General features: G+C 36.3%; 1 protein-coding gene across 5 annotated transcripts; it reads left to right on the plus strand.

The window, feature by feature from the left end:
• The first annotated feature begins 16 nt into the window (after positions 1–16).
• On the plus strand, positions 17–13,761 carry LOC131073227 (rhomboid-like protein 14, mitochondrial). 5 transcript variants are annotated; one of them, XM_059216463.1, is made up of 4 exons: positions 40–282; positions 362–476; positions 12,693–13,007; positions 13,232–13,761. In XM_059216463.1, the coding sequence occupies exons 1-4, from the start codon at positions 215–217 to the stop codon at positions 13,253–13,255; spliced, it is 522 nt and encodes a 173-aa protein (XP_059072446.1). In that variant the 5' UTR covers positions 40–214; the 3' UTR covers positions 13,256–13,761. The 5 variants fall into 5 exon arrangements, 4 of the variants coding, with proteins under 4 accessions (XP_059072446.1, XP_059072445.1, XP_057865599.2 ...); XM_059216462.1 differs by having other exon boundaries at positions 58–316; positions 415–476; positions 12,693–12,958; XM_058009616.2 differs by having other exon boundaries at positions 59–282; positions 12,693–12,958.
• The last annotated feature ends 215 nt before the right edge of the window (positions 13,762–13,976 follow it).

Consider the following 13,976-nt stretch of genomic DNA (forward strand, 5'->3'; position numbering starts at 1 on the left):
ATCACGCGCAAGCTTCTCCGGTGAGACACGTTAATTTGTGGCTACAGATGTTCTACAGTGAGTTCCACTGTGGCCCCAATTCTATTGGCAGTAAAGTTGTACGGTTATCCAAAAGGCAGTTAGCTTGTCTTTTTCAGCTTTTTCCCTACCCAACGTATTAACCAGATAAAACGAGTGTAGATTCGTTGTTACGTTGTAAATTTCTAAATCATCAATGGGGGTCGAATTGAAGCTTCACTTTTCTGTTTGTTTGAGATCATCAACCTCTTGGCGAGTTGGGAGGTGATGCATTTGTGAATTCCACTGGTATTTTCCAGTAAGTTTAGAGTGTAATCTCATTTCTGTGTTTGTGAATTCGTAGATTTGTACTCAGAATGGGGATGGGCATTCCAGTGACAGTTTTTCTACTCGCAGTAATGCTTTTCACTTACATCAGGTTTCCACAGTTTGTTGAGGATCCCTGCACACCCAAGAAGGTACATATTACCCATTTGGCTTGCATCCTGAAGCAAGGTTTCCGCAATACAAATCTAAGTTGTTTAAATTATATGACTGTAAATTTAGGATCTTATTGGATAAATATAGTATTTGGTTGTAAAGGAGGTATGCAGATTAATCTTGATTTTCTGATAGTTATTTACTTTTTCATTTTATTTAAGAGTAGCCTGCTTTACTCCTGTCTTGGCTTCAACACTTTTTGAGATTGCCACAGTAACCTGCTCCCCTGCTTTACAACTATGGCTTTTGCCATTCCTTCAATTCAGTAAACAATGTACATGTGTTAAAATGCGTAGTACTTATGCCTGTATACTTTAAATAAGATATCAACATGGTTTGGGCTTGTTGTTGGGTTTTGTAGGTATCGATGCACTCTTTCTTTCTCTAGGGTAATTGGTACATTTAAGTTGTAACTATGAGGGGCTTCCAATTGTCAAAAGAGGCAGCTTTGATAACTTTCACTGTGGAAGGGGAATTGTGGAAGGGGAATTGTAGGTTATTGTGAGTGTGAGTTTAAATTTTTTTGGATTAGTTCATGTAAGTTTTTATTTTTATCAACATTTCAGATTATATTTTGTGAGTCATCGTTAAGATGATATCATTTTTTTTCTTTTGTTTTCTTATTTTGATAATAAATAATGGATTGTGATTCAAAATAATGATGAAGAAAGTTTTGTGATCCAAAATATTGTTGAAAAAAGTTCACAAAATCTAATTCATAAATTTTGAAGCTAACATTATATACTGTAAAAATTTTCAAAAAGAAATTTATTAAACACTGGAAGCTTGCTTCTCCTTTGGAGGAATTTCTCTCCTTTTAAGATTTAGTCTGCAATATAAATCTATACTCTTCCTTTCCTGATGATGGATTGCTGAACACAATCCAAAACGTTGATTCATAAAAACTTGCACAGTTTATTCAAAAGTACTATATTTTTTTACTAGATGAACTCTGGAAAAGTCATGTCTACAAATTCTAACTCAGATTTGAACCACTATATGACTCACCAATGGTAGCCTCGCCTTCCAATTAACATACCAAAGATAGTGACAATAATTTTGATACAGTTCATACCTTTTGGGAAGGAAACAATTTGGAAGCTGATTGAGTTCCTAATTTCTGTTACCTTAGAAATTCTAACTTGAATCTCTTCCCGAAGGCTGAAGTTGACGAGTATTGATACATCAACCACTTATCAGGGAAGTAGCCGTGCTGATGGTTGTTCTGTGCTAATCAATTTCAGCATTGTAGGTTTCTTTGTTTAATGGACTGGTAATTTGTTTCTCAGATGTTTGTCTGATTTTATTCAGATTACTTTATTGGAAGGGGGTCTTGATCCTGTTTCTTTTAAAAAAGAGTTTAGTTTTGAGTACACCATTCTTGACGAACTCACTTTCCTAAGGGGGTCTCTGTATCTGGCATTCATGGTGGAAAGAATTCCCTAAATTGAAGTTGTTTATTCAGATGAACACCAATGTCGTTTACAAGTACAAAACAAGAAAATCCTTTTCTAAGTGGGCTAATTCTGTCATATTTAAAGAACGGGCCATCATTCCATGATTGGTTTCCATAAGAAATGTGGTTTTAGGGCCTCAATAAAACATTATTTATCTTAGAATTTACCTTATGAAAATCTTCCTCTAAATTAATCCCAGACAAATTTTGTGAAAATCAGGAACTTTATGTAAGCGTAACAAGAATAAGTTTAGAGGAAGATAAAGTTCTTCCACGTTTAAGAGTCAGAATAGAAACCAAACAATCAACATTAAAATTTAAATAGCATTGGGCCTCAGTGTTGGTTATGCTTAGTGTAGGAATGTCTAATGAAGCAGGATAAAGGGACCTAAAAGAAGCAGGAAAATCCATGGCATGGTTATGATTATAAACCTTGACAAATGATCATTATACAAAATTTTATAAAAAAATTACTGTTCCATCGATTACATGTCTAGAGAAGTTTTCAAAGAAGTCTTTCATAAGTTCGAATCAGGAAGGGTTCAACACATCAGCCAAGCTTCCTGATTGCCCATGTTCAAGGTATGAATTTTATTATCATTTGTGCTGTCAATAAATTGAAGTTTGTATGAAACAAGTCAAAGTCCAAGGCTTCTTTTCATAATTATACAAGGATAGCAAAGACAATTTATTAAAATTTTGATGATGCAGAGTTAATATAATACTATTTTTCTAAGTTAGGAATTGCTATGAATGAAGATGGGTGCAAAGGGATAAAAAAATTGAAACAACAAACACTAGCATCAATGGAGATGAAATAAGAATACTGTCGTGTGAAGAATTTTTTCCTTTGTTCCAGAGGATGGCTAATTTTACAATTTTCGATAAATTTTAATTATTGAAATAAAAAATCAAATTCTGTTTTATAGTTTATGATATCAAGTAATCTGTTTTTGAGTCTGTAAATGGCTTACAATAAAGAGGACTCCTCATACTCCCAATATGTAAGAAGCACCTAATTGTGCTTCAAATACAAGGTGCACATATCCCACTCCTTACAGGATTTGAACTTATAACTTCTCTTTCAAGAATGTTCTCGATCATTAGACCAACTCAAATATTTAGAAGACGACAAAATGAAACTTAGATTTAGACGAGTATAGATGACAAATTATAGAATAGATTTGCTAGGGGCAATGCCGAGAAACAATGGTGAGGTTGGCAGCCAAATTTACCCAGAAAATAAGTGTATCTTAAAGTGGGTTTGGATTTGTCAATATCAGAAGCAAAAATAAGCCCCCTGATTCAGCTTTTATGGTCTAGGTTTGTGTCACATCCCTACTTGTAGGTAGGGTGGGAAAGCAAATGAATGGGGACATGGGCAGAGGAATAATAGTGGTAGTGAATGAGAGTGTCATGTCATTTTTGTTTAAATTGTATATTTTAAGTTTTGATTTGTTTAAGCGAGTCATTTGAATAATACTAAAAGTTGATGCAATTTCAGATAAATAAACTTTAACAAATCAAAATTTATCATTATTATTTAAATTATTAGGAAGTCTGATCGATGAGAAAGTGATTGATGAGAAAGTGCTTTAAGGGTGACTAAAATTAGCATGGTTAAGTATGCTAATCAGTAGTGCTTCAATTACCCACTGACAGGCTTGCAAAATAAATGGGTGTGTGAGAAACAGATTGAGGGTACTCGGCTATGTTAACCAGGAAATTGCTATAGAGAAAAAATGACATTTACATACAGATCAACAAACTCCCTCCATTGCACTGGTTGTTTATCTGCTCATTTATCAATTTGTGTTTTAGAATTTAGTTTGGAATCCACTTGCCAATGTTGCACTTCCCCGCCTTCTGCTGTAAGCCCTTCTCATGGTGGATCTCCTCTGCCTTCATCCTCTCCTCAGACACCCATCATATCTTCACCTCCTCTTTCCATCGACCCTGCCGCATCTTTCCATTGAGCCCCTCAAGCTTAGCATTTAGTAAGTCTAATTCATCAAATCGATCTCTCATCAATTTAATTGAAGATCCACTATAGAGGATCAAGGCTTCGCCATAAAAGGCATGTACCCTCTCTTCTCTCTTGAATTCTGTAGCCTCCAATATAAGTCTGGTCGCTAAATGTTTGAAGATCCATTGCCTAACAGCTCAGGGTCTATGTCCATTGCCGACCACGGTCATAAATTTAGGCTCCATTAAGTAAGGACTATCTTTTTCCTGAACATAGGTATATTCCTTAGTAAAGTTCCACAATATTTTGGTAATTGCCTTTAAGATTGATTCAATTGAAATTGGAGTGAGTATTGATTTGCAAATATATTGTTGTTATATGGGATCACTTACTATTGACCATTAAGGTCATATTTAGTTAGAAGTGACAAGTGTGAATATTATCTAGTTAATGAGTTGGATAATGATAAGAATATTGAGTTCATAAGCTAAATGAAATCAAAAGGTTATGTATTACTAAGTATATATATTTATATGATGATCTAATAGATGTAATGTTGTTAATTGTTGTGTGTATGACTCAAGTATTGTTCATGCTTAAAGAAAGTTTATAATTATTGTCATAAGTCTTTCAAAAGACATAATTTTTATGTGGTCTTGTTCATGCATGTTGTGTTTATGATGAAGAAGGATGCAGTAATATAATTTGATTATGACATTAATATTATTGAACTATATAATAGTAGGGCATCTGTTGATGTGTTTTTCATGCACATGCGAACACAAAATAAAATACCTAAAGGTACCTTATCCTCTTTTGAGCAAAGTTTCCCAACTGCTGAAGATCTCGCTGAAGGATCAGTCGAGGCAACTCCAAGGTTCTTGTATGTAGGTTCTCTACTCATGGATAAGCTCTCTGTGGTATGATGTGGTTTTGTTGGAATCACAAGGGGACTTACACTTGATGACTGAACATCTGATTTGCTTTGAATATTGCTGGAACACAGGATTTCACTGGTCTAGATTTTGAAAAAAAAGGAAAAGGATGAGGGCGAGGAAAGGATCTAATTCTGACACTAAGAATGTAGGAGCAATGAATAACCTTTGATGAAATTCTAACTAAGTCTTGTTTTGACATCCCAAGACCATCTCCACAAGGTTAGTGTGATCTTCGAAGGAAAATTTTATGATATTCAGATCATCGCTACAGGCATAGACACCATCAGGTTGATGCATATCAGTGAAGAAGCGACAATTGAAGTTAAGCTTAAATTGAATGATTCCAGTTGACTACACAAGGCAAGTCTACAATCAACAAACTGCTAGTAGTATGGATATACGAATTTCACCATCAATCAAACATATTTCTTCCACTCATCTAATAACATGAAATCAAATATGAGAAGTATAGAGACCATGCAAATTGTTGAATCGACCCATAGATTTCACCATTTCTTCAATGAAGTGTACAAGTCTTTTACAACAACATCTTGGCAACAGTCTTTGCCTTCTCTTTCTATTCTACTTTAATTGCTATTCTATCAATTGACTATTCAATATTTCTAACTATTCACCTTCTAACTACTGACTAACTATTGAGTAACTATTAGCCTTTGCAAATGAGGAGCCAGGGCTTATATAGTGCCCACAATACAATTCAATGGCTCAGATTAATTTGAGATGAATGGTCGAGATTTTACAATAAAAACCCTAATTAGGGTTTGTTACAACAAACTCAATTCTGACCAATAAAATAATTGCATTATTTGGACACATGTCTTCTCTGGAATATTCGACCAATGGATAACCGGGGTAGGTACATCGAAGTTTGTGCCATCCCCAATGAGTCAGGTACATTGAATTTGGACACGCTGAGGTGGACCAATCCGACTAGAGGAGTGATGACTGGGATGCCACCTTGTCTAACACTTGTAACTTGGTAGATGCTCAATTTGATGATGCTGAGAAGCTAACTTTAATTAACTCTTCTGAAACTATTGGCTTCTTCAACGAACCCTTGCTTTAACCTCCTTTGTCTTTGATGTGCAGGATGGATGGTGTACCTTTCCTTCAAATGTTGAACTGGAAGAGGTCGTCTCTGATGATGTTGGACTAGAGAAGGCCATCCTTGTTGATGCTGGACTAGAGAAGGTCATCCTTGTTGATGCCGGACTGGAGAAGGTCGTCCTTGTCTTGGCTTGATCTTCTTTCATCTGCAAAAATAAATCAAAAGATGATTAAGGACATAATAAATTCATTTCAACATAGTATTCACACCTTAAATCATCTACAAAAGATATTAAAATGAAGTTAGTTCAAGACTCTTTCCAAGGACAAGCCTTATAAGAAATTCGCCCTGGACCCTCTAGAAGGGTCAGGAGTGAAATTTGCATTCCTGGCTCAAATTGTTCTCATTTTGCAACCGTACTTGCTTAGATACATGCCCAAGGACATCCTCATTCTCAACCAACACCAATCTTGATGCAAATTTGGGGCAAAAGAGAGATTTTTAAGAATTTCGCTCTGGACCCTTTGGAAGGGTCAGGAGCGAAATTCACTTTTTAGGACAAAATCTATCATGTTTCCTCTCCAAAATACCTTCCAAGGCGAGCACACACTAGCTTTCCTTCCTCCAGAGCCCAGGGATCCACGTCTTGACCTCTATCATGAGCAGTTTGAGTGAAATTGGGAATTTTGCTCTGGACCCTCTGGAAGGGTGAGGAGCAAAATTCACCTTTTAGGTCACAACTCTTCATTTTCTTCACTTCAATTCATTTTGCAGGGCAAAGTAACATCATTTCAACCTCAACTACGCCTTAGGACTCCTAGTCTTGACTTGACACAAGGAGGAAATAGGTAGATGAAGAATTTCGCTCTGGACCCTTTGGAAGGGTCAGGAGCGAAATTCACCTTTTAGCTCAAAATTAACACTTTTGAAGGTCAAACATCTTTCCAAGGCATTCCAAATAGCTTCTCTCACCCTAGTCTAGGCCTGACTTAGCACAAAATTTGGAGAAAAGGATGGTTTTAGTGTTTTTCGCTCTGGACCCTTTGGAAGGGTCAGGAGCGAATTTCTTGTTTTGAGCATGTTCCTCCATCCTTTCAACTTAAATTCACCTCCAAGACTAAGGACACATTGCCTCACTTCTATCTAGGCCATAAAAATCAAAATTTTAACTTGTCTTGCAAAGAAAGTAGGTGATCCTAGGATTTTCACTCTGGACCCTTTGGAAGGTTTAGGAGCGAAATCCTTGGTTTGGGCTAATTTCCATCATTTTTCAACACCAATTAACTTCAAAAGGAAAGAACATGTATCCTCGCACCCATCCAAGCCATGAAAACCTAACATTTGACTAGACTTGCAAGGAAAATAGGTGGTTTCAAGATTTTCGCTCTAGACCCTTTGGAAGGGTCAGGAGCGAAAATCATTTTTTGGCTCAATTCCTTCAAGTTTGATAATCATTGACAAGTCAAAGTCATTCTTGAGGACCTCTCCCATCAAAACTTGTCCTAGTCAGCACTTGGCTTGGCACAAAATTGGGAAAAAAAGGTGATTTAGAGAAAATTCGCTCTGGACCCTTTGGAAGGGTCAGGAGCGAATTTCTTAATTTAGGCTTATTCCTCCATCATTTCAAGTTGAATTCACCTCAAAAGGCTAGAAAACACTTCTCCTCTCATATCCAACCCTAGTTTGACATGATTTTGCAAGGGGAAATAGGTGGTTGAAGAATTTTTGCCCTGGACCCTTTAGAAGGGTCAGGAGCGATTTTCATCATTTGGCTCAATTCCTTCAAACTTGATAATTATTGACCATTCAAGGACATGCCTAAAGACACCTCTAATCTTGACCCACACTAGAATTGGCATAAATCTGAGGGAAAAGATAGGTTTTGCACAATTTCGCTCTGGACCCTTTGGAAGGGTCAGGAGCGAAAATCTTATTCTTGACCAAAAATCATCATTCTTTCAACTTGAAACTTCATTGCAAGGTAAAATCTCATCTCTCTTTGCCCTAGGAACAAGGTTTTAAGCTCAAGCAAGGTAAAAAATATAGGCTTGTAAGGAATTTTGCCCTGGACCCTTTGGAAGGGTCAGGAGCGAAACTTCCTTCCTTGGCTAAAACACTCATTCCTCAACATTTTCAAACATCCTTAAGGATTTCAATATGCCCATTCTCTCTTTCAACATACCTTGGACATCAAAATTTGGCCAAATAAGGAAAGAAATGAGGTCTAGGAGGATTTTCGCTCTGGACCCTTTGGAAGGGTTAGGAGCGAAAATCTCATTCTTGGCTTGATTCTCCATCTTTTGAACTCCAATCTTCTCTGGAAGGTAACAAAACATCATTCTTCACCCAAGAGACAAGGTTTGTGGTCTAAGCAAGGTCAAAAAATAGGCTTGCAAGGAATTTTGCTCTGGACCCTTTGGAAGGGTCAAGAGCGAAATTCACCTTCTTGGCTAGAATCCTTCATTTTTTCAAAGCTTTCAAACATTTCCAATGTCCAAACATGTCCACTCTTCCCTTCAAGATGCCTTACAAATCAAAATTTGGTCAAATAAGGCAAGAAATGAGTCTTAGGTTGATTTTCGCTTTGGACCCTTTGGAAGGGTCAGGAGCGAAAATCACCATTTGGGCTTGATTTTTCATTTTTCAAACTTCAATTTTCTCTTGGAGGCAAATATAGATCATTTTCCATCTAAGGAGCAAGGTTTCAAGCTAAAACAAGGGAGCAAATGAAGTTTATAGGGAATTTCGCTCTGGGCCCTTTGGAAGGGTTAAGAGTGAAATTCTCCTTTTGAGCTAAAATCTTGATTCTTCAAAGCTTCTAACTCCCTCTCAAGGCAAAAACATACCCATTCATCCTCCATCAAGCCAACACCTAGCCAAAATAAGGAAGAAAACAAGGGTTATAAGGATTTTCGCTCTAGACCCTTTGGAAGGGTTAGGAGCAAAAATCATGTTTTGACCTTGATTCTTGATTTTTCAAACTCTCATCCTCTTTGGGAGGCAAACATAGATACTTCCTCATGCATCTCCATCTTGGTCCTGACTTTGGCTAAGGGAGAAATTAGTGTTTTCAAGAATTTCGCTTTGGACCCTTTGGAAGGGTCAGGAGCGAAATTCACATTCTTGGCCAAGATCCTGACTTCATTTTCACATTTTTTCATTCAAACAAGCGTTTTTACCTTCATTCAAGCCTGGGAATGCGTTAGTTCTAGGGTTTGGTCAAAGTAGAATGTCTTATGGAGAATTTCGCTCTGGACCCTTTGGAAGGGTCAAGAGTGAAATTCACTTTGGACCCTTTGGAAGGGTCGGGAGCGAAATTTGACATTTTGGTCTCTCCGTCAGGATCATTTTATGGAATATAACATTTAAGTGTATTAAAGAAGAAAGATTTCCTTATATCTTTCTTCTTTCTTATACTTTAAGTTATATTCCATATATACTTCCAGGATGTTTGAGAGTGGTTTCGGACCTCTAGGAGTTATAATGCAAAATCTAGTTTTTGGAGGATTCTTCAATTTTCCAAACTTAGTTAAATTTCAGGATCAGGACATTCCAGACTTAGCCAAATTTCAGGATCAGGACATTCCAGACTTAGCCAAATTTCAGGGCATTTGAAGATCAGGATGACATTCCAAACTTCATCACTCACCAACTTGACCTAGCTCGGACCTTCAAGAATGATACTCACTCACCAAGCAAGACATAATTAGCAACAAGAGCAAAACCAGGCCCTAAGGAAGACTCTCAAAGAAACCCTAACTCGGAGCCTCGCGGACTCACCCTGGCTCAAGCAAAGCCTACCATCTGAGTGATCCCCCTGGCGACACTCAAAAAGAAAAGGCTAATAGACAAAACTCTAAAACCTAGAAAGCAAAACCCGACAAAGCGAAAAAAGTAGGGGTCCCCATATGCAATGGGGCGATGTGTGAATACGTCACAACAACATCACATGGAGCCATATTAGGGATTTATACAATTGTTGCATTAATATATTTATACTACTTTTGTCCTAAGCTATGATATGACTCGATTTATTTTATATCAGTTATGTTGTTATGCATATCTTTATGTATGAGATTGATTGTATATTAATATTAGTAAGTGATGGTGTGAAATTTGGTGACAATGAAACTTGACTTTTATTGAACATACTAGATATAAAGGAAATGCATGCCAATTAAGCTAAATGCCTATGCATAGTCAACCTTGTATCTTACTAGTGTCAACATAGGATTTGTCTTGAACTAGAGATTACTTCAATGTTGAGTGTTATGCATTATGTGATAATGATCACAATATGTCTATGCAAACAAACAAACAAATTCTTGTTGATAAGTGATCAACCTAGCCTTTGTGGATATGCCTATAAGAGATTATGATATGTTCATGTTGAATTATGAATAATAATGGTGGTGATGCTTAATTTGAGATCTCAATATCCTCAGATGAAATTGCTTTAAGAAAGGTTTGCTAAATGGAAAACTTGGTTGAGTTTCTTTGTTTAATGTTAAGCACCATTAACTAGTGGGATTCATTTAAAGTAACTCTATTAGAGTATGGAATAGTTAATCTTGGAATTTGGAATTTCATTATTAGTCAATAAACTTGTGAGTTATGGCTTTGTTTTGGAATGGGCATTGGTAAATATTTGTGTCCCTTGGGGATGCATCCTTGACAGTTTTGGAACATCTCATATTGAGGATATTTTGGGGATGTAAAATTGCCTTGAAAACATCTCCTCATTATCCTCATTCAATTGTAGGAATTCTCAGGTACAACTAGGGGTGTCAATGGCATCCCTTGATCATCTTGGGATAACCAACTATCCCCTTATAATAACTTTCAATTTAAAAAAAGAAAGGACCCAAAATGAATTAAAATAATTTATTAATTTTTTGTGGATCCTCACACCACTCTTAGCCCTAAATAAGAGATTTCAATCTACAAAGTAATAAGTTTTCAAGCTCCTTTATAGTGTGTGAAAGTTGCAAGATGTTAGAGTTGATTTTACAAGAATTGAAAGTAGTTTTTAATGACTTGAGTCAACAAAATAGTTGGGTTTCAAGATAAAAGCAAACTAATCAATATTGAGGATTTCAAGTTCTATTTGTACCTCTCAAGATGGTGTTTCAATCCCAAGATGGTTATGTATTTGTGACCAGATAGAAGCCAACTTATGTGGGTTTATTAAATTACTAGTGGGTTGGTAATTTTGACCCCAAGACCTATTATGGATCCCTCTTCATGATATTGTAATTATATTAACTAATCTAAGGTGTAAACCCTTAGGACAATATGTTTTACATCAATGTTCTTGTACCTTCTAAATGTCATAATGTTGAACCAGATCAATACAGAAGCCAATTTTTTGGCATCACAAGTAGGGTTGAAAAAGGGACTCTAAAAGGGTAGAGGTTGAGGAGAATTGTTCTCTTAGCATAGCTTCTTCGACTCTACCAAGATGATCACCATAATTGTAAAACCCATTTCTCAAAAATAAGCTTATTATTGCTTTAGCATGATACGAGCTAGAGAGCATGCTTAGTTAAAAATAATAATTTAGCTATGACAAAGGGCTAGTTGGTTTTTACTAATAACATGTGGGCGATAGATGCCAAGAGCTACTTGATTTTCAAGTGTTAGTTGACTTTCACAAAAAGTATGTAGGTGATAGATGTCAAAAGTTACCTATTTTCATAGGGTTTAAATAGACTTCCACCAATTGTATGCAATCAATGGATGCCAACTTCTACTCATATTAGAAATTAATGCACATTATTGTATTGGAAAGAATGCATGTGTTGCCAATGTTGCATCTTCTTGACTTGTGGTTATGTGATTGATAGTACATGCACCAGTCTTAGGTGAGGTAAAACCATAAGATATCATGATTATGTTTTTCTAGTTATAAGATGATCTAGATTTTTAATGGGGTATGCAATCTTATTAATGATGACATATGTTGTCTATTGTGACACATATGTCCTTGTGAGTGATTCCACTAATAGTATGGGATGCTTATCTCTTCATCACAGCCAATACAATGGAAAAAGGATGGGACCCACGATATAGTACAAGACTAGTACAAGACACACCAACCTTCCTCTTTCTATTAGCATGTATTTAAGGGCTCATGTGTTAGTGAACTAGGTAAAAGGAAAGATGCATATAGTAGGTCCCAACCACTTCCCTTTTGCTAGTTAGTCATTGTGTGTGCATGTGATGTTGCTTAAGTTATGCACATTGTCTATTATGGATTAGACATGCTATCTATATGTGATGCATACATGGGCTAATCACACTGTGTATATGTGGCGCATGCATGGGATAAGCATACTATGTATATATGACTCCTCCAAGAGTTGGGCATACTATGTCTATGACTTAATCTCATTGTATTTATGTGATGTATGCATGAAGTGACCACATTGCATATATGTGATATATGCATGAGCTAATCATATTGTATAACTGTATGCTATGCATGAGTTAATCATTATGAATATACATAGATTGTGTGGGGTTGGACATTGATGTTGGCATGGAACTAAAATTTGACTAGAATGCATTGGCTATCATACTATTGAATGTGGATAGAATTAAAAGACCTAAACTTAATAAATGATTGAGAGCAAAGAGTGGATGAAGTATTTCTATTTTTCCATGTTAACTATTGTTTCATTTTAAATATTAGTACCAATCTTAAGTTGAAATTGACGTCCAGTTGTTGCTAACAATTCAAGTATTTGCCGGTTTGGACTGCAGCATTTTGATCTCAAGCAATGGTTCCTATCCCTATTCAATCACGCAAACAAGAGGCAATTTGCATATCAGATTGTTTCAATCCTATGGAAGGGCACACTTTTGGAGGGATGCATTGGAAGCAGAAGGTTTGCATCTATCATTCTCAAACTGTTGCTTGTGGATGAGGGAATGATACTAATGGCATGGCAAGGCTGGAAATTATGGGGTGTAGCAGGCATATATCCTTTCATATGTCATGATCACTTATTGAGAATGGTTTTCTGCATGTATGGATTCCTTCTACCTGCTTACCAAAACCAGAACACATTAATCATGGTAGCAATTCTTTTAGCTGATCTCATAGTAATTTATATCTTGTACCCTGTCACATCTTTATATGGTGCTGTTTCTGGTACTCTTTCTGGCTTGCTATGATCTTATGGACCTCAATTAATATACAGTAATTGGAAAATGGCCTGGAGTTTATGTTCATCTACAGTGATTGAGATGCCAGTGAGCTCTGACACAAGAGAACTGATTTGGAAGTGCCCATATTGCAGATCTATGAATGGAGTGTTTCCTAATGTTTGTAGAAGTTGTGGGATGTTTAATGGGTTTTCTGCATCTGATGCTTCCATAATGAATTCCCCACAAAGTTCTTTGATAAGCCGGATGCCTAATTCTGAGCTTGACAGAAGAGACTTGGTTTGGAACTGCGAGTCTTGCACATTTGAGAATGAAGTGTTTGTCCCTGTTTGTGAGATATGTGGGGCACCAAATCTCATGTTTGATTAGAACACAATGCAGGGATCATGATGTGCTATGCACTTTTGTAGACTAAATGTGAAATAGATCTTTAAACCCACCTCTATATTTGGCCTTGAATTTCTCAGATTTCAATCTGTAATTCTGAATATTTTCAAATGAGATATCGTCTAGATGATTTAATGGCTGTAACATAGTGAAAGAGACTTGAAAATTCTCTCATACTGAAATTTCAGAGAGATGCATTTAATTTTTGCCTGTACACTGTTTCTTCTTGTATAGATTTTTGAGATATTGAAAATGGTATTTATGGATTTTATTTGTATATTTACACAGTTTAATCTTGTGGTCTATACAGTTTATTCTTGTGGGATTTATTGAGATACTGACAGAATTGTAGATGTTTTTGTAAGCTTTATTGAGATTTTGATAAAGAGGAAATGTTGATGTCGAAGTTAAGTAGGCCACCTTGACCTGGCAAAGTATATCCTGCTTGACTGTCATGGTAGATATTGTCTGCTTGATGAGATCAAACTATTT

This window comes from Cryptomeria japonica, chromosome 2, assembly GCF_030272615.1.
Source record: "Cryptomeria japonica chromosome 2, Sugi_1.0, whole genome shotgun sequence".
Taxonomy (NCBI): Eukaryota; Viridiplantae; Streptophyta; class Pinopsida; order Cupressales; family Cupressaceae; genus Cryptomeria; species Cryptomeria japonica.

Excerpts from the sequence above, each read along its gene's own strand:
- LOC131073227 (XM_058009616.2), top strand. The coding sequence starts at position 215 with ATGGGGGTCGAATTGAAGCTTCACTTTTCTGTTTGTTTGAGATCATCA. Across the intron at positions 477-12,692 it reads ATCCCTGCACACCCAAGAAG|CATTTTGATCTCAAGCAATG; the intron begins GTACATATTACC and ends TTTGGACTGCAG. Across the intron at positions 12,959-13,231 it reads TTGAGAATGGTTTTCTGCAT|ATCTATGAATGGAGTGTTTC; the intron begins GTATGGATTCCT and ends CCCATATTGCAG.